Source organism: Rhinolophus hipposideros, assembly GCF_964194185.1.
Source record: "Rhinolophus hipposideros genome assembly, chromosome: 19".
In the NCBI taxonomy this organism is placed as follows: domain Eukaryota; kingdom Metazoa; phylum Chordata; class Mammalia; order Chiroptera; family Rhinolophidae; genus Rhinolophus; species Rhinolophus hipposideros.
Window position 1 is genome coordinate 54,284,519 of NC_138065.1, and position 25,168 is coordinate 54,309,686.

Consider the following 25,168-nt stretch of genomic DNA (forward strand, 5'->3'; position numbering starts at 1 on the left):
TGCCCGACACATACAGCTCTTGGTGTTCCATGCTTGGTGACAGTGGCTACAGGCCCCAGTCACAGACAACCAGGGAGGTTTGAAGCAGGGTAAATTATGTTAGAAAAAAGACAGGGTGTTATTCAGCTGCTTTTCTCCCGTGTACTCACTCTGCCCCTAAAGTGAAATGAAAATAAACCTAAGGTTCCAGGAAAAAGCCGAGAGGCAGTGTCATACCCGAAAAGGAGTAACGAGGAAAAGGCCTCCTGCTCATTGGGAAGTTGTCTGGAAGGTCCGCCTTCTGCGGTTGCCAGGCAACAAAGGTAAACAGCAGAGCGGCAGGATTATGGCCACTAACTACAGTGCCAACCAGGTAAGTTCTTTCTCCGTCTAACGTTTAATTTCACCTTCCAAGGCTGCCTCTGGATTGATGCCTCCCACGGGATTCTGACCACTGAATAGACAGTTGCGAGAGGGTTTGTCACTCCTCAGCTCCTGGGGCAGGGAGGGCCCAGGGAGAAGCCCAAGGCGGCTCTGGGTTCAGTGTGTAACCAGAGGCCAGCAAATCTTTTCTGTAAAGAGCCAGAAAGTACATATTTTAGGCTCTGTGAGCCAAGTGACAAAAATCATACATATTATATAGGTATTTACATAAGGAGAGAGAACATTTCTCTATAACATTCTGACAAAATTCAAAATAGAACAACTGAGTGCAATTTTTTATACTAGAACTGAAAATGGAATCCTTCTAGCAGAATACAAAGTTGGTGTCCCCTTATATCAAGTGCAAATGTTCTCCTACAAGAGCCGTCCTGGGGCTGTCGTGAGCTGCTGTGAGCAGCCGACCAATGACCGGCAACCACCTGCCTCAGCCTGGGGGAGCGCAAAGCTCACAATACCCACATGGGCCAAGGAGCTGTGTCCTACACAATTAGACTAAGAAACAACGGCTTGAACCAGAGTTGGGGGGAGGCAGCAGAAGAGGGGAGGGGAAAAGCCATCCACAAATGGGCAGTAGGATGGGTCTAGCCCCCAAAGCCAGTTTGCTGACCACTGGCCTAGGCCTGTGCTAATAAAAACATAATGTGAATCACAAATGTCATTTTAAACTTTCTAGTAGCTACAAAACAAATTTTAAAGAAACAGTTAATTTTAATAATATACTTGGCCCAATAAATCCAAAATACTATTTCGACATTTAATATTTTAAGCTATAATCAGATGTCTTACATCCTGTTTTTGTACTAAGTCTCCAAATCCCATGGATTTAAACTGGCAAAGCCCCTCAGCCCAGATTGGTCAGTCATGTTTCTGGAGCTCCTCAGCCACATGTGGCTAGTGGCTCAACGCTGTGCAGCCCCCTAGAACCTGGCAGGTGGCTCAGGCCCCTTAAACCTGAAGAGTTGCCTTCACTTCCTGGGCTCAGGGCTTCTGAGCCCGACGGTTCTCACCTTTCTATCCACAGTACGAAAAAGCTTTCTCACCCAGGTTTCTGCAGAACTGGTCTCCCGCCAAGCCGACAAAACAGGTACCGCCCCACATCCCGTGCACCGAGGCCACCATGCGGTGCTTTCCATCCTGCTCTGTAACTCAGGCCCCTAACTCCTACAGCCTTCTTTGAACCCCCGTAGCCCTTAGCCCCCAGATACCTTCTCCCTCTTTCCCACTCCTTTCCCAAGCGTTCTCCCCCCATCGCTCCCCCAGGGCATCTCTTCCCACGAAGGCTACACTCAGATTATCGCCAACGATCGTGGTCACCTGCTGCCTTCAGTGCCCCGTTCCAAGGTGAGATGCTCATCTCCATTCTCATGAAGGCTACAGACTGGAGCGAGGGGGGCAGACTAGCAGCCCCCTGTGGCCACCGTCAGGCCGATTCACACAACACGAGCACCCCAAACTTCCAGTCCACCCAGCAGCCGGGGTGGAACTTAGCACCCAGCACTCCCTAAATCGACCTGAATGAAACGAATGCCCTCAGGTGACAACACCAAATCCAGCCATAGGAGCAGAGGTGGAAGAATTCGGGTAATGTGGGGAAACACCTTTCATCTCGTCTCTTTACCGTGCATTCCCACAGGCAGAGGAGGGAACTCAGTCGCTCACTGGCAGGCAGCACCCTTCAGGAAACCTGTTTCCCCTTTTAGGCAAACCCTTGGGGTTCCTTCATGGGCACGTGGCAGATGCCTCTGAAGGTGCCCCCTGCTCGGGCGACCCTGACTGCCCGTACAGCTGCTGGCGCTGCCTCCCTCACCAAATGGATACAGAAAAATCCCGAGTTCTTGAAGGCCTCCAATGGGCTGCGCCCCGAAATCACTGGCAAGGTATGCATTCTTCCTACCTAACCTCCAATCCTATTGTCTCCATTTCTTTTCCACCTCGTGACACGTTATAGCAGGGCTGTCCCAGCAGGGGGACACTGAAGCGATTCTGCCGGGCCCTGTCTGCCCTTACTTAGCACCTCCTGAGATTCAAAGGGATGGGCTCCCGACATCTTACCCACCACAGTACAAAACGATCTGCTCTTAGCTGAGGTTGGCAGAACCAAAGTGAACTTCTTCTTTGAACCTGACCTTTTGTCCACGGCACAGGGAGAAAGAAATGTAGAATTCCGAGATGCCTGGGACCGACCTAGGCCTGACCAGACTCCTTTCTGTCCTACAGCCACATGGTCCAGAGAGTCAGAAGAAACCCAGGAAGTCTGCACAGCAAACACCAAGTCCGCCGGCCCCACTTCTAAGCACCCCAGGCTCAAACCTCAATTCCCCCGATCAGCTACACAGCCCACACCCCTCTGCAGGTCACACTCCATCCAGATCCCGGAAGCCACATGTCCTAACACCCCCGGAAGCCCTCACGCTAGCACACGGGCAGGTCCGAATCTAGCTGAAGCCCAGAAATACAAACCTGGGATTCCAGAAGGGACCGAGGGACCACACTGAGGAGACCTGTCTGGAGGTTGAGGGAAGTAAGCAAGAGCCTCAGTCAGGGAAATTATGGGGTGGGAATAAAGGCAAATTTGGAAAATAAAAATCGCTTGTTGAATCTTTCAGTGCTTTGGTTTTTTTCCTCCTGTTATGGCTGCCCCTTCTGACCCATAACCTGGAGGAGGGCTGGAAACAGCAGGGAGAAGAGGCAGAGGCTTGGGGAGGGACACGTTTTTACAAGGCCTGAGTCAGTTGTAAGTTACACTGCAGACACGACCAAAAGGACGTCGGTCTGAATCACCCTCACCCTCATTTCTCCTCCTGAGCGCGCACACCAGCACCAAGGGCACAGGTGCAGTCGTCAGCTGAGCACCGGCATGTGTTGGGACCCGGTGGGGAAGGAAAGGTCTGGAAAGCCAGAGCTGAAGACACTGTCCTATCTGGGACATCATGTCCGATGACAGAGCACACGGGGAAAACAGTTACAAAAGAAAAACTCAAGCAGAAGCACAAATATAGTTTGAAAACTGAATTTGTACAGAGTGATTAGAAGACACAGACGAAAAACAGTGAGGAGAAGGTAAGTAGACATTTAGGTCAGAATACAAATGTGAGAATCACTCTGCCACTCCCGGCCCCAATCACCCAAATGGTGAGAAGCCACCGAAATGGGCAACAAGTGCCCTGTCCACTCCCAGCCTCTGAGTCCTGCTCAGCAGCGCCCCTATCCTGCATCTTCCTGCCACTGGCGGTGACATTCAGGGCCCTTGCCCAAGGTTCCCAGCCCCAGTGCCAAAGGGTCCCTTTGCGAACCTGGTCCCTCACTCCAAGGACAAGCACACGGGACATATGGTTTGGGCCTGAGGACGCCCACAAAGACGGCCGAGGACCAGTCTAGCAAAAGGGGAGACTGATCACCACTTGGAGCCCGAGACCTGGGACCTAGGACCCCTGCGTCACCTGGAAGGTCTCCTCTGCAATGGAAACCAAACATGTCGCTGCGACTCCTCTCCACCCACAGCGTGAACTGGTGGGCCACCAACGGAGTGGCGGACAAGACAGTTCTGCCACCCAGACTTTCCAGACTGTCCACACACCACTGCTGCCACGGGAGCTGAGGACCCAAAAGCCTGGCCTTTCTGGATAAAAGCAGCACGTTTCCTCACTGTAATGTCTGCCAGGTTTTCACAATCCCTGCTTTTTCAATCTCTCCTCGCTCTGCTAATCTGCATCCTTAGCTCATGGTCCCTTAGCTGTCACCTGCACCAGTCCTCTGGCTCCCTCCCTGGAGCACAGCTGGCTGAGCTGTACCGTGGCGCTTAGAAGCAGCTCTCTGTGGGGTCTGGGTCCTTTCACAGCCCACAAGCGCTCCACGCACTTACTTCCTGCTCTCACGCCTTCCTGTTCTGAGGCTTCCACGTGATAGTAAATCCTTGCTACTTGCATCCAACACCCTGAAAATTTTCCCAGTTGTAGAATAAACCATTTCTCTCCTGAGAAAGGTACAAATGGGGGGGAAAATGCCTGAGACCAGAGGGAGGGGGAACTGGCTTCTCTCAACCGCCACGCTTGGTCCCTCCAGATTTCAAGGCGAGTCAAAGACAAAATGATCACTTTAATTGTTTCAGAAAAAGATGTCACATGAATTTGGGTTAGAAAACATGACAATAAGAGGCTTATTTTTCCGGAAATGCAAGGAACATGAACAACTTTCAACGTTAACTTCTGCATCTCCCTTTTGCATCTTCCCCTCAATGCACCTGCCCCCAAAACCACCTTGCCCTCTGGCGGGACAGGCTGGTTTCCTCCACCCCACCCCGCTCCTTTCAGTCACACTGTGTGGGCGCTGAAGACCGGGGCTCTGACCAATGAACAGAGTGGCCCTTTAAGCCAGCAGCCCACAGGCAGTGGCACCCACAGTCCCTCCCGCCCCAGTCCCCACCGCACAGCCACAGAGCTGGCATTGTTTCTACCGTCTTAGGAAGAAAGAGCCAAAGCTGACCCTCAGCACAAATTAAGACCCAATATGGAGAGAGAATGAGGGCTCCGGGGCCCAGAGTGGGCTGCACGGGGTGGGGCAGGAAGGGGGATTCCGCTGTCTTTCCGTCTTTAGAAACAAGGGGAAAGCAGACCCTTCCCCACTGCTGTGGTTCTAGAAGGTACTGTAATGCTGAGCTACAGGGGCTGTGCAAGCACAGAAGGGTCTACACAAATCAGGAGGACTTCGCCCGCGGGGGGGGGGGGTGAGGGGGAGGTAAGAGCCCAACAGGAAGACAGGTGAGCGGATGATCTGAAGATGCTGCTGGGAGCTTCACCTCTTCACATGGCTGCCAGCCCAGCAGAGGTCAGCACGGTAAGAACCAAGACGAGCACACCCGACTGGTACAGCTGCGGGATCTTCAGGCCTTTTCCTAGGTCCCACATCTGCAGAGAAAGAAAACAACTCGCAGCGATCAGGGCCCTGGTCACCGTCACAGCTCCCTTTACAGAAAGCAACACCACCTAAAGGACCAGGTGACACCTCTCAGGTGAGTCTAGAGAGCCCCCAAAGGCCACCTTCACCTTCAACACACCTACTCAGCATGTGACAGAGAGGCATCCTCAGCCTCCACTGAAACTTCCAGACTGAACACATCACTTCCCTCCTGACGACAAAGCCAGGTCAGTGTATCCTAAAGCGTGTTCCTGCGCAAACTAGCTCCTCAGTATGCCGAAAGCGTTACACGGGCTAAGAAAGTTCTGTGGTCAGATAAACACGGTAAACATTTAACTGTAAGACTTGTCAAACAATTCACTCACGTACACTGACTCTCCAAACTGTGGGTATGATACACGTGACTTCCTGGGGCAGCCCGTCCACTCATCCAGCACAGGACCAGTGCTCTGAAGAACTCTGGGATCCACAACTACCCCTCGACTTTGTTTTGACTGTGACCCCCACTAAGAAGTAACTTTTCAGTTAGTACCCCGTATATATGTGTAAAGAAAAAACCACAGGCCCAACACCGCGTCACTTGTGCTCTAGCCCATGAAGCCAGGCCTAGAAGTAACACCTGATCTGTGTGTCAGCTCTCCCAGAAACCTCATCTTAACCAGTCGGGAACGTTCTGGCCAAGCACCAGTGAGGTCATCCATCACATCCCCACAGAAGAGGAGGCGATCTCTTCACACACAGAAAAGGTGTCCAGGCCCCAAAATACTCCTTTCTTTTGTTAGTAACTCCCTTGCTCCACCTTTTTCCTATAAAAACCTTCCATTTTGTACAACCCTCGAAGTTCTGATCTTTCTGCCAGACTCATGCTTCGCTTAATAAAGCCAGTAAGACTTTTACCATTTATTCAGTTGAATGTTGTTTTTTAACATATGTACAGAAATTCATGGAATGATAAACAGTATTCACCAGTACTGTGTGTGCTACCTTCCACACATGATATTCTATTTAAATTTCTTTTTTTTTTGGCAGTAACCCACTCAAATGATTTTCTAGCCACTGGGTCAAAAACCACAATTTTAAAAACCCTGATCTAGACTCCTGTGCCCCAGGGATGGTAACACACTGTGCTCAAGTTGCTGACAGGTCCCGTGGTAACAGCAGACTCTTCAGGTTCCCCCCTTTCCATACTTCACTGCCCCCGCCACGCCCACTCTGTGAAACTAAGTCAACTAGGAGTATTTCAGAGAAAAGTTAGAGTCCAGGAAAAAAGCCGGATGAGAAGATGCCCCAGCTCAGCCCCAAAGAGCTTCTACCCACTTCAGATGAGGAGTCGAGCAGATTCCACAGAAAGCTGTTTGCTAGGGCCAAGTGTTTTGCAAAACTTGAGTCCCACTGGCTGGTGGTGACGGGGACGTGCTCTAGAATGCCCGAGATGCACCACTTCTCCACACCCCCACCAGATCTTCTGGCAAGGTGGCTGTCAAGGGAGCATAAGCTCCGATTGTCCCAGAGAACAGATACAACGCTGACCCACACTCAGAACTAGTACCTGCCAGAAGCAAAAACTAAGGCAGATTTAAGGGCTTAAGAAAAGACTAACTTAGTTCTGAGACTCTGCAAAACCTCTGGGCCTTCCTACCCCAGGTCGAGCCCCTGCCTGAGCCAGGACGTGACAGAGGAAGCTGAGCAGTGGTTCTCAGCAGAGCTTGGCTCTGTGGGACAAGAAGGCTGTGATGGAAACGTCCTCCCCTCAGAGAGGTCAAGTTATCAGGGGTCAAAGGGAACCCTGCCCCAGGGGACAGACGGTAGATGCGCTTAGTCTCACAGGCCATGGATCTCTCACTCCTCCAATTCCATTAATCTGCCCAGCGGACCGGACTGAAATTCAGAAAGTACTTGTCTCTAGACTCTAATGAAGAAGTTATACAAGGTCAAACTAAGGCAAAAGCATCCAGGTGAGAGATGGCTCAGGCTGTAACGGAAAATCAGCAAGAAGGGGATTGTACTCATCTTCAGAGAAAGGAAGCAAGACTAGAGAGGGAGACCACAGACCAGGAAATCTGAGGGCTGGAGGAGGGGCTAATCCCCTTCATAAAGAGGAGGGGACACCAGTCCGACTGACCCCAAGGTCACGTGGGAGTCATCGAAAGATTCCTAAAGCCAACCTTAAAGTTTGAGGCCAGAGGCAACCCGTTTCTGTTCAAGTTGGCCCCGTTGTCTCCAACAGCTCAAAACAAATAAAAGACAAAAACAGTTGATATAACCCAATGTCAAGGTAACACAGGTCAGGATGTCTGACACAAGCCCAGCTCGTCCCTCTGGGCTGACAGGAGTGTGGGACTGAAAGCAACCTGAACCCCCGTGTCCAGAACAGAGCCAGACGCAACAGGTGCCAATTATCTACCTAATAAACCCGCCTTCTATGCCAGGCTATGACCTGGCTTCAGGGGCCTGTTTTTGTAACATCCCTCCTGAAACAGGACGTGTTCGGGCTGAGAGACCATGCGTCTCTGCCAGGCCCATACAGGCCCCGCTGCATCAGCAGCACAGGGTCTCGTCTGGCTTTCCCCAACGGCCCCTGGACAGAGGGCTAGCACAGCCGACCTTGAGCAGGGCACTAACGCAGACAGTGGGGCAGTCCTTGCAGCCTGTCGATCCCCTCAGCCAGGAAAGGTGCAGACCTCAGTGGACTTACCAAGTGTCGGATCCCATTCCACGTGTGATACATGAGAGGGAAGACAAGAGCAAACTTGGCCGTGTGGATCAGTGCCGGCCCCAGACACAGGGACTTCACGAGTTCCAAGTAAGACTCAAAGTTCCCGGGCAGCACCAGGGCCGACAAGCCAAAAAGAGAGACCCCTGAGGAGATAAAGAGCAAGCCCATCACAGCTGCCCTCCAGCGACCACTAACAGCATGCAGACCGGGGCTCCAGGAAGGTCCAAAACATGCAGGGCCACTTGGGACCCATTCTGCCAACAGCACACTCCATGGGCAGGGGCCTTCCTCTGGCACCCGTCGTCTGGCATCCCAGCTTCGGGTTCTGATGCCCTTTTCATGGCTGGATGCTGTATCTTGTCAGTTACCCTTCCCCCGTCTCATTCATACTGAGTTGACCTAATCTCACCTCGATTTTATACCATCTGTCACTATGAAAAATCATTAGTATTTTAATCCCTACAGAATCAGAGCAGTGGAAGAGTGGTACTAGCCATCTCTTTCCATCCTTTAAAGGACTGCGTGTAAAGTTCTTTTTCAATAAATTCTCTTTGAAAGTCAAACTAGTGTCATCATGCCTTTTCAATTTCTCACTGGCCACCCCATCTCTGCAGGCTGAGTAGATCCCTCACCGTGGCTTCGTCTAGGCCAGCTTGTCCTGACAGGAGCAAATGAGGACAGGCACCTTCATGACTTCCCATGGCCTAGAGGACCCAGGCCAGACTTCACAGCATGGCAGGCGGTCCTGCACTGTCTGGGCACATCCCACTTCCCTAGAGACACTGCTCTCAGACGACACACCCAGCTGTGCCCGTACCCAAGGTCGTCTCTGTGGGAATGCCCTCCTCTACCTCCTGCATGAACTTCCTACTCATCCTTCTTTCAAGCGCTCCAACTCCTTCGGTTGGTCTCTCCTCTGGGATCTCGTATCTCTATTAAAAAGTAACCACAGTGCATTATAAATATTTACTTGTTTTACTCTGTAGACTCCCCGACTCTTGAGGGTAGAGGCTATTATTGTCACTACCCAATTCCCAGCGTACACCAGGGGATTAATTAGAAGGTAGGAGGAGTGAACCGTTCTTTCTGAAATGACCACCAGAAGCAAACTGGTTCACGTGGGTGTATTCACTAGTAAGGAAAGATTTCCTAAGCATGAAGGAAATCTCAGGAGGAAATTTCCTGAGCGCTGGAGGGTATGAATGGAAAATGGATAGATGCAGGCCCCACTCTCTAAGAGTTTAGTCTAGTAAAAGAGACAGATTTATAAAAATTAAGCTAACAGGGGCCGGCCCAGTGGCTCAGGGGGTTAGAGCACCATGCTCCTAACTCCGAAGGCTGACGAGTCGATTCCCACATGGGCCAGTGGGCTCTCAATCACAAGATTCCTCGAGTCCCGTGAGGGATGGTAGGCTCCGCTTCTTACAACTAAGATTGAACAGGGCACCTTGAGCTGAGCTGCCGCTGAGCTCCCGGATGGCTCAGTTGGTTGCAGCGTGGTCTCCCAACCACAAGGTTGCCAGTTCGATACCTCGAATCCCATAAGGGATGGTGGGCAGCGCCCCGTGCACCTAAAGATTGAACATGGCACCTTGAGCTGAACTGCCACTGAGCTCCCAGATGGCTCAGTTGGTTGGAGCACGTCCTCTCAACCACAAGGTTGCTGGTTTGACTCCTGCAAGGGATAGTGGGCTGCGCCCCCTGCTACGCAACTGGACCTGGCACTGAGCCACAACTAACTGAAATGACAACTTGAAGCTAAACTAAGATTGAAAGGACAACAACTTGACTTGAAAAAAAAAAAAAAAAAAAAGTCCTGGAAGTACACACTGTTCCTCAATAAAGTCCTGTTCTCATTGCCCAATAAAAAAAAAAAATCTTAAAAAAAAAATTAAAAAAAATAATTAAGCTAACAAAATAATTACAAATTATGTAAAAACTATGAAAGAAACCACCAGTGCAAAAAGAACTATGAAGGAATAGTGTGAAATAGAAAATTAACAAGAAAGTTGATAACAGAACTAGAAACGGAAGCTACTACCTTAGATATGGTGGCAAAGTGCTCTCTGACCTGACAATGTTGTTGAGATCTAAGGGGAGGAAAGAACCACGCACAGCAGGGGTGAACACTTCCGGTCAGGCTGAGATGCACGACGGCCCAAGCCACAGCTGCAAAGACCAGTGTGGCTGAAGCAGAGGAGCCTGGGAGCACGGCCAGGATAAGTCAGGCATCTTAGGCCTTACCGGAGACCAGAATTTTAATCTAAGGAAGACTCTAAGTGTGACATGGTTCAATTTGTTTTCAAAAGGTTTTCCTTGTCTTGCTGTTGTGTGAAAAACAGATTGCAGGAGCACCACCGGAAGGCAAAGTCCCAATTGCCAGGACCGACTTCACTTCAGGCCAAACGACCCGATTCTGCCATTTGGCCCAGAGCACGGCACCTTCTAAGAGACTGTTGCTACTAAATGTATCATGCTTCTCATCCCTGTTTCTGGAAGTCAACATCCAGAGTAGTTTCTTGAGACCACATCAATTCTGGGATGGGCATCATGAGCATGCCCATCTTAGGAGGAGTAAACTGAGGTTTAGAGAATAAACTAAGCTACCTAAGTCAAGTCGCTCTCTAAATCAAGTTGCTGAGTTGCAAAGGGGGCAGTGCCTAGCGCCAAAGGAACAGCCAAGTTCTTCAAAGAAGTGTGTGTGCATGCGTGTGCTGTGTGTGTGCGTGTTCATAAACACACACAGACATACCTGCGCTCAAGGCCACACCAGTGCCACGGTGGCAAATGGACATCGCCATGGGAAGAGACCAACTGCAAAGAAACACACGAAGGCCATTAAAAAGGAGAAGGTGACACTCTGAGTGTCCACTTTGGCAAAGAGAATCAAACCACCTCAGAGAGAGACCCTACCGTGTTTCTCCGAAAACAAGGCTGGGTCTATGTCCAGGGGATGTCATCCTGAAAAATCATGCTAGGGCTTATTTTCCGGTTATGTCTTATTTTTGGGGAAACACGGTATTTATACACAAACACAAACAGCTTTCACATTCGTGTGTTTCCACTTTCTAGTCTGAAAAGAAGAACGCTGATCTATTTAAGAAGCATCCTTTCCTTGTACCAGACTGCACCATTGACAGGGCTGAGAGCCCAGATCAGTTATAACTCACACTCCTCCTCTTGTAAATAGAAACAACATGGGTCAAAGATGCACTTCAAGTTGTACACGGTGAGAAAATAATCACCTGAATACAACCCACTGGGTCCTTCCGTTTCTCCCATCATAAAACTGAACTAGAAAAAACCTAAGTGAGTTTTATTTATTCACTGCTTCACATAACATGCAGTCATCCCTCAACTCTCTTTTCTGTGTTTTTTATACTTACTTTTCAATTACAGTTGATATAAAATATCCTATCAGTTTCAGGTGTAAAGCACAATGGTTAGATATTTATATAATTAACAAAGTGATCCCCAACTAGTCTAGTACCCACCTGACACCACACATAGTTATTACCATATTGTTGACTCTATTCCCCATACTGTACTTTCCATCCCCAGGACTATTTTGTAATGACCAATTTGTACTTCTTAATCCCTTCACCTTTTCGCCCAGGTCCCCACCCCCTCCCATCTGGTGACCATCAGTTTGTTCTCTGCATCCATGAAACTCTCTTTTATTACACACCCCAAAAGATCCAAACTGAACATACTATTTATTCCTTAATAAATCACCTATTCCAGATTTTCAAATCCAATTTTGCTGGATTTAGTATATGTTTCTTAATGCACAGTAGTTTTGAAATACTCTGTCATCAAACTGCTTTTGAAATCATGTTCCAAATTACCGATCTGCCAAAGAGTTCCCACACCGCCATGTCCTGCACCCAGTTCTCCCGCTCAGGGGGAGGACAGGAGTCTCCCCACCCTGGAAAGACTGCTTAGACACAGATGCTGCACCTCAGCAGACCACTGAAGGGAAGCGACGCAAGTGGGTTAAAAAGATCTCAAAAAGAAATCGAGATGGTGGAGTGAAAACGGTCACAAGAAGGAGTAATGTCCAAAGAAACCAAACAACTGACTAGACACCACTCTGATTAACACCGATTTAACACGATAAAAATAAAAGGCAGAAGAAGAGCCACATAACAAAGGACAAGCAGAGAACAATGACATGATTTGGCTAGAAAAATCAGGAGACTAAAACCCAGAATGAGCTGAGGCTTGCAAACATGTCAAGGACAACAAAAAGGGGCTTTTAAAATTGTCCTCGGGGGAAGCAAGCCTCCCAACTGGGTGGGCAGCTTTATGTTAATGGATGACAGAGTGTAAAGTAGATTGCTCAACTATTATCAAAGAGAATGATTATCACACTGAAAAAGAAAGAACAAATATTGATTTGAGAGAACTGAAAAAAAAAAAAAGAAAGAGGTGGGGAAACTGGAAGACATCGCTTAGCATTCCAAACACACTTAGGGCTCCTGGCCAGACAGTTAAATCCGCTACCGAAAGAGCCACCATGAAATACAGGCACTATCCCGAGATCTTGTGTGATGTGAGAAACTTCTGAAGCCAAATGTTACCCTAATTTCCTAACATGGCTAAAACCGTGGCCTGGTGAGCCTAGTGCAGAGTAGGCGAGGGAGGTTTTATTTTCCAAATAACCACGCAATGATTTCCAGTCCCACATGATCTTCCAGAATCTTGTAACTCCTTGCGCCATCAGGCAGGTATTTGGCACCTCGAACCCAGGCAGGGCGCCATGACGGACTGCCTCCAGAAACACAGTGCCGACACTGCCTGCTCCCAGATCCCCTTCCCTCTGCCCCTCACTCTGTGATGAAGCCCAGAGTCCTATGCAAGGCCCAGGGGGGACAGAAAAGGAGGCCCCAACAGCCAGAACCAACCCCAGACATGCGAGTCAGTGGATGTGCAGAGCGACTCGGCCCAGCCCGTGTTTCCTACGAGGCCTCAGATGTCACAGCAAAAGCTACGAAGTTGTCCCCACTATTTCCTGTTCGCACACTAGGTGAGAGTCTAGTACAGAAAATCAAGATTCTTTTAACTCTCTTAGAGAAAAGGCGATCACTAGGAGCAGTATGATTTCTCTTAGGAAAGATGTCTTTCAGGGAATACCCCCGAGCTCCTTTGCACACAGATTCTTATTCATCTTTGTATTTCTAGCTCCTAAGATACGAGCACACTCAGAGCATCCGCAAATAGCTACTGATTTGCAGTGTGTTCATTCTATTTCCTTTTCTGACTCTGAGTAGAATGGTAATCAAAGAAAGCTAGAGACACAGGATATATGAATTTCGGCAACTGATCTACCAATTGGATTGCAAGTACCATCAAGAACCAAAAGGAGACTCATAAATGGCCAACAGACACATGAAAACGGGCTGCCTGTCACTAGTCATCACGGAAACGGAAATCAAAGCCACAGCGAGATGTCTCCTCACGCCTATTAGGGCATTTATGATCAAAAACTCATGGCAAGGGTTTGGACAAACTGGAAGCTTCCTCATGCTGGAGGGAAGGCACACTGGTGCAGCCCGTGCAAACAGCATGCCGCTCCACAAAAAAATTACACAGAATCCCCATATGATCAGCAACTCCAACTCTGGGATTTTCCCAAAGGAGCTGAAAGCAGAGATGCAAAGAGACATCTGCACCTCCACGTTCGCAGCAGCACCACCCATGACGACCAAAGGCAGAAGCCATCGTGTCACGGTCACCACTGTGTCCTCGGCACAATGCAGTACTGTTCAGCTTTAGAGCAAGTTGGATTCCAACATACGTACAACCTGGAGGAACCGTGAAGACATTATGCTCAGTGAAATAAGCCGGACTCAGAAAGACAAACGTTGTGCGACTCTATTTTCTGAGGTCCTAGAGTGGTCAGATTCTAAAGACATGAAGTTGAGTGGGGGCTGCCAGAGGCTGGGGACAGGGGTGTTGGGAACTGTTTACGGGAGTCTGGAAAGACGAGAGCACAGTGGGGACGCCTGAGCGACAGTGAGCGTGTACTTAACACCACTGAACTGGACAGCAAATTCGTGTTCCATGTACTCACCCACAACAAAAAAAGTTACCCTCCGGCAGCAGTAAGTTACAGAAAGGCCACACCCACACAGAAGCAGCAGCACAGATGTGACTCCCAAGACTTAGCGGTGGTGGCAGTTTTCTCTTTAAAACAGTCCTAGGCAGGATTCTGAGATCACTTTCAAACCTGGTCCCATCACAACAAATCTGTGTTCCCAGCATTAATGTAATAAACTCCTTCACGCTTAACCAATTAATCAATAAATAAAATAAAGGTGTTTAAAAAAAAAAAAAAGACAGCCCAATTTAAAAAAGAGCACAGAACTTGAATATACATTTTTCCAAAGATACATTAGGTTGGTGCAAAAGTAACTGCAGTTTAAAAGGTTAGTAACTGCAAAAACTGCAATGACTTTTGCACCACCGTAATACAAATAAGCACCACATGTGCCAATAAGCACATGAAAAGATATTCAAAATCAACGAAAGGTTGTGAGGGAGGAAAATGGGCTTAATAAGTGAAATTCCCACATTGGAAAAGGGTGCTATGAGTTCCTTGCCATTGGAGGTGTGCAAACATAGGCAGACAACCGTTCGTGAAAATACTGCAGAGGAAATTCACTTGATAGGGACAATACTGGCTTTTAAATCTTTTTTTTGAGCAGCACCCTTTCTTCAGATGCAAAAACCCAGCATATAAAACAGATCAAAGCACAGCTGCTTTGTTGCCACAATGCAGTCTGCAGGGCCAGCCCCTCACAAGTGCCCACAGAAGCTCAGCGGGAGGCCCAGAGTGCCAAGTGGCACTCAGAACCAATGGGGCTGGTGATCAGATTAAAATCTCAGAACGCTTCCAATGCTTGAGTGTTTAAAAACTTTTTCTAATATCATTTTGAAAGACTCTTGCTCTCCTGATAACTTAATCTCTGGATACACTTTTGCTTTTATAAGCCGACTCGATTTATTAAGAGATAAAGAGTGCTTCAAAAACTGTTGACTTAACCACTTACTTCCATGCCTCCTCCAAACAACTCTGAAAGTTAGTATCAGAAAACAGGATCCCAGATATCTTAGACTTGTTCCTCAGACACGTCATGGTGGATACAGCCCCATGTTTCCCTGCTACTTGTTTTCTCCCACAAAGATGTCTAGAGTTTCAAAACTGGAAGAACAAATAATAGGCAGAGAGAAAGACCCATCTCACCAGGTCTCGACCGTCTGTGTACAGCCTGTGAGAGGCCATGGCTTTAAGTACAGACTCAGAACGATCTGGCAAGTTCTTCCCCATTGCAATCCTCCCCCAAATCTTTCTTCTCTTAACAAAAAGTAGCAAGGACTGAGATCACATATTAGTATCCTTCTGTTTCAGTAGAATGTCCAATTTCTGCACTCAGAATTATTTCTGGAATCCAGCTTGGAAAAATATCTCAAGGGCTGTGGTATTTGTGGAGGCGGTGAAGGGCCGGCCTCCCTGGCAGTAATCCAAGGAAAGAGCGTAGCAGAGCTAAAGCGACTTTGCTGGGTTAGCTAAAAAGGAGCAGATCCAAAGGTTTTTTGGGGGAAGACACCAGCATAACAGCTGTCAGAGCTATTTCTGAGGGTGGTAACAGATACCCACTTCCGCACGTGCCAGGGTCCGCACATCTATGTACCCTGGCTCCTTCTACTGAAAGGGCCTGGAAGCCATGACACGCTGGTCGCAACGAGCACATTCACACCCAGACCTTGATTTCACAGGAGCCATCTTGAGGACTCCCAGTAGCCAAATCTAGGACAATCTGAACATCCAAATAGATGAGAATAACACTGGAACCCTTTGGGCAAAACAATAAGAAATCAATTTCTCTGTCTCTCTCTCTGTTTCCAGTTCCTGAAACAGAGTTCCTAAAACCCTTATAATCTCCTGAGTGATAGGGGTGCTAGGAGCATCTTATGCTATACATTTGGTATTTGGCCCTATTTCCTGACCACAGTTCCTAAATCCATTGGAATTTCCTGGGTGGTAAGAGCCTCCTTTGTTCTAATGAGGTGACTCTGGATGGGACCTATCACCAGAAAGACCAAAACACAGTCAGAAGCTTGGACTTTTCAGCCCTCTTTCAGCCTTCTTTTCCGGGAGGGCAGAGGGGCTGGAGGCTGTTAACTGATCATGCCCATGTGAGCATGGGCATAAAAATCCCAAAAGTATGTGGTTACCACTGTTTCAGTTGGTAAATAGATCCACATGTCAGGAGGGCGGAGCACCCCAACCCATGGGGAAAGAAGCTGCTGTGCTCAGGACCCTTCTGGACACACAGAGGCACCTGTAAGGGTAGCTGGCTGTTCATCTGTCACCTGGAATACCCTTTATAATAACCAGTTAACGCGAGTGTTTCCAAGTTCTGTGAGCCCAAATCACTGTACCCAAGGAAGGGTCACGGGAACCCCTGATTTATAGCTGGGACTTGGGGCTGTCATCTGAGTGGGGCCGTCTTGTGGAACTGACGTCTTGTAATCTGTGAGGTCTTCCGGAAGTTAGTGCCAGAACAGAAGTGTGGACACCCCGTTGGTGTGGGAAAAACCCCTACACCTTTAGTGTCAGAAGTATTGAGTATAGGGGGAAATGGTGGTGTTTTTCCCTCAGTTGGTATCGTAAGAGTAGACGAGAAACGACTTTTTCCTTTCAGGAATCCTTGTGTCTATACTGATAAAGAAAGCTTTACCCTATAGTAATAAATAAATCTGGAAGGTATGATGGAATTAGAAAAATCACAATTTGGCAACCATCACAGTCATAGCTGATTCAGGCAAGTACCGTCAACAGATGCTGGCGGGTAAAAGTATGACGAGAAATGACGTACTTATAGTCTCAGTCTCCCCACACAACCAGTATTAACTAATAAACACCAAGTGGCAGACGCACCTTAACAGTGATAAAGACTTACACCGCCACCAATGGTGTGTAAGATAACAGATACAACGCACTGAGAAGAGCACCGCAAAGATTCAGAGGCATTCACGCCGAAAACGCAAAAATCACAGGGAAACCTCAGGCAGACCCAAACTGAGGAACATCCTAAAACTGGCAAGGTCCTAAGAGATAAGGGAAGACTGAAAACTGTTCCCTACTGACGGAGGTTAGACACCACTGAACACGATACATCAGCCTGGGTGGGGTCCTGGACTCTGAAGGACATCTGGCAACAACTGAGTGGGACCCGAGGACCAGATGGGAGCACGAACGAACGTCAGCTTCCTAACTATGAGGGCTGTCCTACGAACGCCCTTGAATTCTGGAGACACACACTCGAGCATTAGGGGACAATGGTCTGCCGTCACGGCCACCCTAAAGCTGTGTGTGTTCTGATCCCTGGGACCGCCTGTGGCAACGGGGAATCAGATTGCTAATAAGCTCACCTGAAGACAAGCAGTCCATCCTGCATGACCTGGATGGGAACGACGGAATCACAAGGGTCCTTAAAAGAGGCTGGCAGAAGAGCAGGTCAGAGAAGAAATGTGACAATGGGTCAAAGTCATGGGATGGAAGACGAACTTGACCCATCACTGCTGGTTCTTAAGATGGAGGAAAGAAGCCACAAGCCAAGGAAGTCAGAGCACCTCCAGGAGGTGGAAAGGACAAGGAAGCCCACTCTCTCCTTGGAGCCCCCAGACGGGACAGAGCCCTGCCGACACCAACTTCTGCCCAGTGAGACCTTGTCAGCCTTCTGGCTTCCAGAGCTGTAAGCTAAGAAATGGGTTGTGCTTAGCCACCAAGTGTGTGATCACTCGCTGCAGACAGAGTAGAAAGCTAAGGCAGGAGTAATGGGCACTGTCATCGCTCCACTTGCCATCCCCACATGCTGACAAGTCGAGAATCTGCATGAAGGTAATCGGGAACTCTGTGTGCTGTTTCTGCAACATCCGCACAATCAGCAATTGTTTCAAAATAATGTTTTTAAATTAACAGCTTTTTGACTTACCAGAATTTTCCAAATGGTAGCTTTGAAGGAGAGATTACCCTTTAAGGCCACCAGACAAAATTTAGTCACCTTCTTAGAAGATATCTGGGGGATAATCAGGGAGAGCGGGGGCCAGTCCCCGGTCCCAGAGCCTTACCTGTAGATAGTGATATGGGGAGACAAAGGACGGTTTGAACCAGTGTTCTTACTCCAGAACCTCTCCATCTCCTCCTTGGCTGTGGTTCCCAAAGGAACAGCACTAAAATAAAACCAGAAGGTATTAAAATGATTAAAAGTAAACTTGGTTTAAATTTGTATGTAAGAAAAAGTTAAAATAAAGAGAGCTGAGCTGGATGGACCCACTGAGAAAGGAAAGCACACTCATCCACTCACCTTAGTTCTATGCCAAGTTTGACTCAGCTATTTATGAATATAACCTCAGTCACCCAGTGATGTATATCAGAGGGTAACTTCTTCCCACCCCCCAATGCACAGGTCCACCAAGGCAAGCGTTGACTTCTGTCTCGCTGGGCACCAGCAAGTACAACACCTCAAACGGTTTACAAGAATGGACAGCCCTCCTCCCAGGCCACACGTGCCATCTCACCCACCTCTGGCTCGTCAAGTCTCCCTTTCAGATTCTCAAAAATCAAGAACTGCATTCCACTCAGTATGTCTGCCTAGTTTCTTGGTGTCCCTCATCACAGGGCTAGGCTGAAGCCAGCTGTTAAGTAGCTATGTTCAACAATTTATTATGTGCCTGTATTAAACATGATTCCATCCCCCTCCAAAAAATAAACATCACTCATGTATTACTCCTGCCCAAAACTGATAGCTTGAATCTAATCTTTAGAAAACAAGCAGACAAACCCAACTTGACAGACACTCTACAAAACAACTAGCCGTCAATGCCATAAAAGACAAACGAAGGTTAAGAAACAGCTCCAGATGGAAGGATCCTAAAGAAATATGACAATTAAACACAACATGTGAGCCTAACTAGATCCTGAATGGGAAGAGGAGGACTGTAGTTCTGTAAAGTACATTATTTGGGACAAACAGAAAATCTGAAAATCCACTATATGTCGGGTAAAAGTATATCAATGAATGTCCTGAATTTGATCATTGAGTTTGTAGAATTTTACTGTGTTCTATAACATAATGTTCGTGTTCTTAGGAGAAGTATTTAGAAGGAAAATGTCATGATGTCTGCAGCTTAATCTCAAAGAATTCAGAGAAAATAATAACAGTGATTACATGTATATCAGGCACATTAAGTTGCCAGTACTAGACCAGTGTAGACCTACAGAAATACCAACTTTATATGTCACAACCTAAACTACATGGAGGGATAAGTAAACACAGCAGATGTGAACAACTGATGAATCTAGGTGAGAGATATACAGAACTTCACTGCATTATTCAAATTTTTATGAATGTGTAAAATATTTCCAAAACTAAAAGTAAAAAAAAAAAACAAAAAAAAACAGCACAGAGGCCATTGTTGAAGTCAACAGGCTGGAAATGAAGATAGCAGGAAGAAATGTATTTAAAGGCTAATTCCTGAGAGCTGCCCCAAATTAAAGGTTACAAGGAATAAAAGCATTAAAGGAAGAAAGACTAAACAGAAAGTAGAGAAGAAAATTAGACCTCAAGGAAGGAATCAAGAACTGGAGTAAATCAATGAAAGGCTGAAAGTGAGGAAAATTAAGAAAAGACCAAAGAAATATTCTATCCTTCCTTCTTCAACCACCAGATGAGAAAAGTGGGGACCGTGATCACTGTGGCTTCAGCCAACCGCCTACAACTACTCACTCTCGTACGTCCCCCTAAAGTCTAAGCCAACAACCTACTGCTCTTCCCTGAGGAAAAAAACGTCAGTTAATAATAACCCCATAGAGTTAGAAACTTACTTTCTGACACAGAGCTGAGGACCAAGGTGGGCACGGAGGCAACGACGGCCAACTTGTCTGCAAAACAACAGTGAAGAGTCAGCACACATTTAGAGACCAACTTCTCTGTTCTGTCTGTCTTAGACTTAGGGGTGGAGGGGAATAAGGAATAAGATGGAAGCAATGGAAGTATCGTGTCCTTGAGATCACTTTCTAGTTGGAGAGCTACAACTTTAAATACCTTGAGAATAATCACAAATATTACCTACAAATGCAAAATAAAATTTTGGCTGAACACAAATGATATAAGGTAAAGGAATAATCAGAGTTGGTAATGTTCAATAGAGAGGTAAAGAAAGTGACCTTTGTTTTGTTTTTGTTTTCTTACTTTAATAGTCTGAAAAGGAATATATTCAAATATTTTATATATATAAAAATTTCCCTCCCACATATGTCCCCAATCTTCCTATTACTTCTTCTTTTATTAGTAACTGAATATTTTAGTTTCTGAATATTTTAGTTTTGCAGAGTTCTTTCATGTAAATAAACAAGCACAAATAGCTATTTTTATTTCCTCTTTCTTTTACACAAAAGGTGAATACTAGACATATATTTGCACCTATTTTTAATTTAACAGTATCTTCGAGAAATTTTATATTTCTTCTTTCTAAGAAAGTGACATTTTAAAGCTAGCTCTAAAAGGAGGTGATGGTTAAAAAAACAAGTTTAAAAAACAACAGATTAAGCCGCCGGCAATTCCAAATACACAGCTGAGCTTCAGAAGACGCCTATGGCAGCTGGAGGAATGAAAGGCTGAAGAACAGGGTGTCTGTGGAGGGGAGGCCCTAAATACTAAGCTCTCGTTTTAGGAGCTGCCATCATGTTGCAAACAACCTGGAGGAACTTCCAGTTAAAAAGTCTCTCCTATAATCGTGTGAAAAACATGAGTACCCAAAGACCTCCTTACTACCCACGTGAACAGGTACTTGAGGACACTCGAGTTTTCGACTCCTTTGAATGTATCTACCATCACCAGACCGGCGGCTGCTCGAGTCTAAGACTGAGATGTGCCCCGACGTCCTATGTGAAGAGACGTTACCTCAGGCCGAGTTCACACAGCAGCTCGGCCACCACACTCCTTCACTCACATTCTATCCACTCTTTCCAGAAGCACTTAAGAAAGTTATCAGAATGGAGCCCTGGAACTAAAATTAAAACACACCGATTCTACAAGTTTCCTACTACGCACACTGCACAGTGGGAACATGGACCTCACCAGGTCCAAGGATGTCCCTCGCCCCATTGCTATTAGACGCACAACCATTTCAAGAACCCTTTGCTTTACACTAGGACACGGGAAGGGCCCACAATATGAAGGAAAAATGATCGACCATCACTTCCTTCAGCTCTTCCTTCTTTCCAGCTTTGGAACAAGAGGTGAATGCAGACATTGTGTACCCAAGGCTCCCAGAAAGAAAGAAGTGGGAACAAACCTCTTTAACTCAATTGGAGCCATTGTGACTGAGTTGCGGGGCATGCATTCCTCCCAGCAGCAGGCCCGGCCATCACTCAGCCCCCGGCAGTGTGCACACGTGGGCTGGAATGTACAGCGCTGTCTGGTGCGACCGTCCCAGACAAATACCAATGGAAACTCCCCACAGACACACACCCGCGGCCCAAAGTCCACAACCTCCAGTGAAATGTGACAGACAGAAGCAGGTATGGTCTTGCCTTTTCACCTGAAACCAGGCGCTCTGAAAGGATCCTTTTCCAACCCTGAAACAGTGCTTTATGTGTTGTAGCTACAAAGTAACAGCATTGTTTTACTTTTAATTAACAGGCCAGAACTTACAATGTCTAGTTAGTGTTGCCCCTTTCCAAATGCATCACATCTCCCCAAAACTATAACCTTTGCTCCAACCATTTCTGAAGTTTCTCTGGACGGGAAATTTAATGCAGAAAGAGCAGCAGACCAAGTAAGAACGCAGACTGCAGTCCCAGCCCTGCATGAGACACACAACTGGAGCGAGTCAGAGCTGCAGCCTTCACATTCATGAAACGGGATCAGTATTAGCTGCCGCTGCCTTGCTGGCTGCTGAGACGACCTGAGAAAACGTACAGGAGAGCACTCTCTAAACTGCAACACACCACATACGTGTAAGACAGTGTTGATGTTTCCCTGGTGTCCCCAAGGTCTTCACTCGATCTTAGCAAAAAGGCCGAGAAGCGATCCTCCCCCAAGGTCTTTAGAATTTGTATCACATTCTTTTTAAAATCCTCAGTGGTGATAAAAAAAAATTCATCTGCTGAAAATGGATTTGACTTTTGGAAAAAAGTTATTCAAAGCCAAGTCTATGTGATCAAACTGAGTAAAACCATTTTGGGTCCGAAACAAGATGTGACTGTAATATAATGAATTTCTCTTATGTGACCTCTAAACTTAATCTGATGGTATGCCAACAAGTTTCATAAACGTCTGTGATTACAGCAACACTAAAACAGACGTATAACCTTGAAGGGCACGATGAAGAACAATCAATCACTTATATAAAAGTTCTGATCGACAGTTATTAGCCCCAGCTAATTCCTAAGCTACAACGCGTCATCATCCGACTCTTCTTTTCTCTCACTGCCCATATCATGCAAGGCAGCACCCAATGCTACCAGTAGGGTCTAGCAACTCCAGGCATTTAGTCCACACCCTCTTCATTTCCCCATGAACTGATGTCCCAGCACCAGCCTCTCCCCATCGTTCAACATAACCAGAGCTAATGTACTTACTGAAGAGCAACACTGACTTCATCGCTCTTTTGCCCAGTCTTTTACTGGCTCCCCCACTGCTTCGAGGTAAGGTTCAGACCGCAGCCAAACAAGGCCTTCTCAGCAATGCCCAGGCCGACTCTCTGGACCGACTTTCCAGCAAGTCTCCTTCTGCCGCCCACATCTACACAAGGTGCTACACTACACCTCGGAGGAGCAAGCCTTCTTGGGGCCACAGGCCTCTGTCCATGCTGTTCCCTGACTGGAACCTGCCTCACAGCCTCAGACACTCAGCCCTCAAGCCCAAATGCTCCCGGACCACATCATCACCATTTCTTTAGCCTTACTTGCTGCACCTGCCATGACCCACACCACTTGTTCATATCTCCATGTCTACATTTATTACGTCGCTTAATAATTAATCTATTTCTTTATCTCCTCTGCTAGACTTTGAGCTCAACGATAGGCTGGAATACTTTGCACCTACAGCACCTGTAATAATGTCTGACACACAGAAGAGGCTCAAGAAAATGGTGTGTGGATGAGTAGGCTTACTTTAAAAAGCAGCCTTATGAATTCAGAGTTACAACTTATGTCAGAGGTGTTTCACGTAGCTTTAATACGATGAGCAATGTCCAGAGGTCAGTGATTCTCAGTGACTTTGTGCTCAAACAGCACGAACATAGCAGCCTGGCTGCTCTCAGCTCAGTTCCCTACTGTTTCCCCAAAAATAAGACCTCGCCAGACCATCTGATCCAAAAGCTCTGATGCGTCTTTTGGAGCAAAGATTAACATAAGACCAGGCGTTACATTATATTATATAAGACTCAGTTTTATATTATACCGGTATTATATTTTATGTTACATCACATAAGACCCGGTCCTCTATTATAGTAAAACAAGACCGTGTCTTGTATTAACTTTTGCTCCAAAAGACACAGTGGAGCTGACGGCCCAGCCAGGTCTCACTTCCGGGAAACACCGCGCGTCGTGGCTTTGGCGCGTGGTTCCCTGAGTGAGCGTCACCGGGGCTGTCACCGTCAGCTGGTTGTGCGCCGCCGGCCACCTGGGAGCTGCGTGGGAGCGCAGAGCGCAGCGCAGCCCCCGGAGCCGCGCACACGCGCTGATGAGGCCCAGGGTGTCGCGCTTTTCATTCCCAGATGAGAAGTCTGCGTCAGGTAGTCAACGACGTCACTTGTCCCCACGGAGGGGTCAGCGGCGCTGCGGGAACCGGAGGGCAGCTCCCGCTTCTGGGAGGGCCGCTGCCTTCGAGGTCGCCCCCGCACGCGGCGGACAGGCCCCGGCTCCTCTGCGAGCCCTGGAAACGCCGTCGGCGGCGGAAGGCCTCCTGCGAAAGCTCTTCTGAGGCCCGGGCGGGGCGGCGGCCGTGCCGGACGGGCCTGGACGGCACCGACGCAAGAGCCCGGTCCTGGGCTCCGAATCCTGGCGCCGCGTCTGCCTCCCGGGCGCCGCGCTGAACGTGCTCAGAGGGGCTGTCCCGGCCCGTCTGGGCGCGTCCAGCTGAACGCCGGTCCCACCAAACGCCCCCGAGCCACCCGGCTGCGGTCACGCCGCGGGGACACGGGGGGCGGGCGGCACGGGGGACCGAGGCCGGGGGACCGAGGCCGCCCCGACCGCACCGCTGCGCCGCAGCACAAGCTCCGCCAAGTGCCCGCTTTCACCCGGGGCCCGAGCGGAAAGAGCGCTGGAGGACGTCGGGGACACCGGGCCCAGGTCTCGGCGGCCTTGACCCCGACTCTCCACGACCGGCGGCTTCCCCAAACGGCCTGGACAGACGAGGCCGGGACGTGCCCGGGGCGCCACGCCGCCGACCGCGGGGCCGCAAAGGCTCCGCGCAGCACGGGAGGCACCTGCCGACCCCTGCGGGCGGCGGAGGGACGCCGAGGAGGAAGCGGGCCGCGCCCTGCCCGGGGCCCGGGGGCGGCGGCGAGGCAGCGGGGGCCCCGCGGACGGGGGCCGGGAGCCGCGGGCAGAGCCGCGCGACCCCGCCGCACCACGTGAGACGAGCTCACCGGCCCGTGACCCCAAGGCCCGAGCGCCCGCAGCGCCAGGCCCCGGAGCGCCCGGGAGGGGCACAGCGCCGGCCCTTCCCCTGCCCCGCACGGGCTACACGGCCGTCAGCAGGTGTCGGGGCCACCGCGGCTCCCCCGCGGGCCTTCGGCACCGACTCCCAGCCCCACACGAAAGTCACCTCAGCAGGAGCGCAGCCATCTTGGGTTCCGGCCCGGACGGAAGTGACGCCCGCGGCCCCGCCCCTCACGGCGGCGGGGCGGGGCCTGCCACGTGACGTCGGGCTCTACAAAAGGCCGGGAGCCTCCCGGCTCGGCCGAGTCCAATCATTGGCCGACCCGCGTCCTCACGCCCTGAGGCGACTTCCGCCCGCACCTGCCCGCGTTTCGGCAGACGAGCCGCAGGCTGGAGCTCCGCGGGTGCGGTCCCCCTGCGCGCATGCGCACTGG

The 25,168-nt window shown here is 48.9% G+C and overlaps 2 protein-coding genes across 2 annotated transcripts; one reads left to right on the top strand and one right to left on the bottom strand.

Moving 5' to 3' along the window:
- Positions 1-317: 317 nt before the first annotated feature.
- Positions 318-3,027, top strand: CFAP126 (cilia and flagella associated protein 126). Its single transcript, XM_081025461.1, has 5 exons — positions 318-352; positions 1,445-1,507; positions 1,684-1,764; positions 2,124-2,300; positions 2,641-3,027. Exons 1-5 carry the CDS (start codon positions 326-328, stop codon positions 2,860-2,862), a joined length of 570 nt encoding a protein of 189 aa, XP_080881587.1. The 5' UTR covers positions 318-325; the 3' UTR covers positions 2,863-3,027.
- Positions 3,028-4,498: 1,471 nt separating this feature from the next.
- Positions 4,499-25,166, bottom strand: SDHC (succinate dehydrogenase complex subunit C). The gene is made up of 6 exons (XM_081025892.1): positions 24,901-25,166; positions 19,950-20,006; positions 18,194-18,295; positions 10,806-10,867; positions 8,033-8,196; positions 4,499-5,327 (listed from the first exon to the last, which is right to left on the bottom strand). Exons 1-6 carry the CDS (start codon positions 24,918-24,920, stop codon positions 5,223-5,225), a joined length of 510 nt encoding a protein of 169 aa, XP_080882018.1. The 5' UTR covers positions 24,921-25,166; the 3' UTR covers positions 4,499-5,222.
- Between the last annotated feature and the right edge of the window lie 2 nt (positions 25,167-25,168).

What these genes read in the sequence shown, in the direction of transcription:
- SDHC (XM_081025892.1), bottom strand. Translation starts at nt 24,920, where the DNA reads ATGGCTGCGCTCCTGCTGAG. An exon ending in CCTCAGCTCTGTGTCAGAAA is followed by an intron (nt 18,296 to 19,949) that starts GTAAGTTTCTAA and finishes GTTTTATTTTAG; the next exon opens with TGCTGTTCCTTTGGGAACCA. An exon ending in TGGTGTGGCCTTGAGCGCAG is followed by an intron (nt 8,197 to 10,805) that starts GTATGTCTGTGT and finishes TTATCTCCTCAG; the next exon opens with GGGTCTCTCTTTTTGGCTTG.
- CFAP126 (XM_081025461.1), top strand. Translation starts at nt 326, where the DNA reads ATGGCCACTAACTACAGTGCCAACCAG. An exon ending in CCGCCAAGCCGACAAAACAG is followed by an intron (nt 1,508 to 1,683) that starts GTACCGCCCCAC and finishes TCGCTCCCCCAG; the next exon opens with GGCATCTCTTCCCACGAAGG. An exon ending in CTTCAGTGCCCCGTTCCAAG is followed by an intron (nt 1,765 to 2,123) that starts GTGAGATGCTCA and finishes TTCCCCTTTTAG; the next exon opens with GCAAACCCTTGGGGTTCCTT.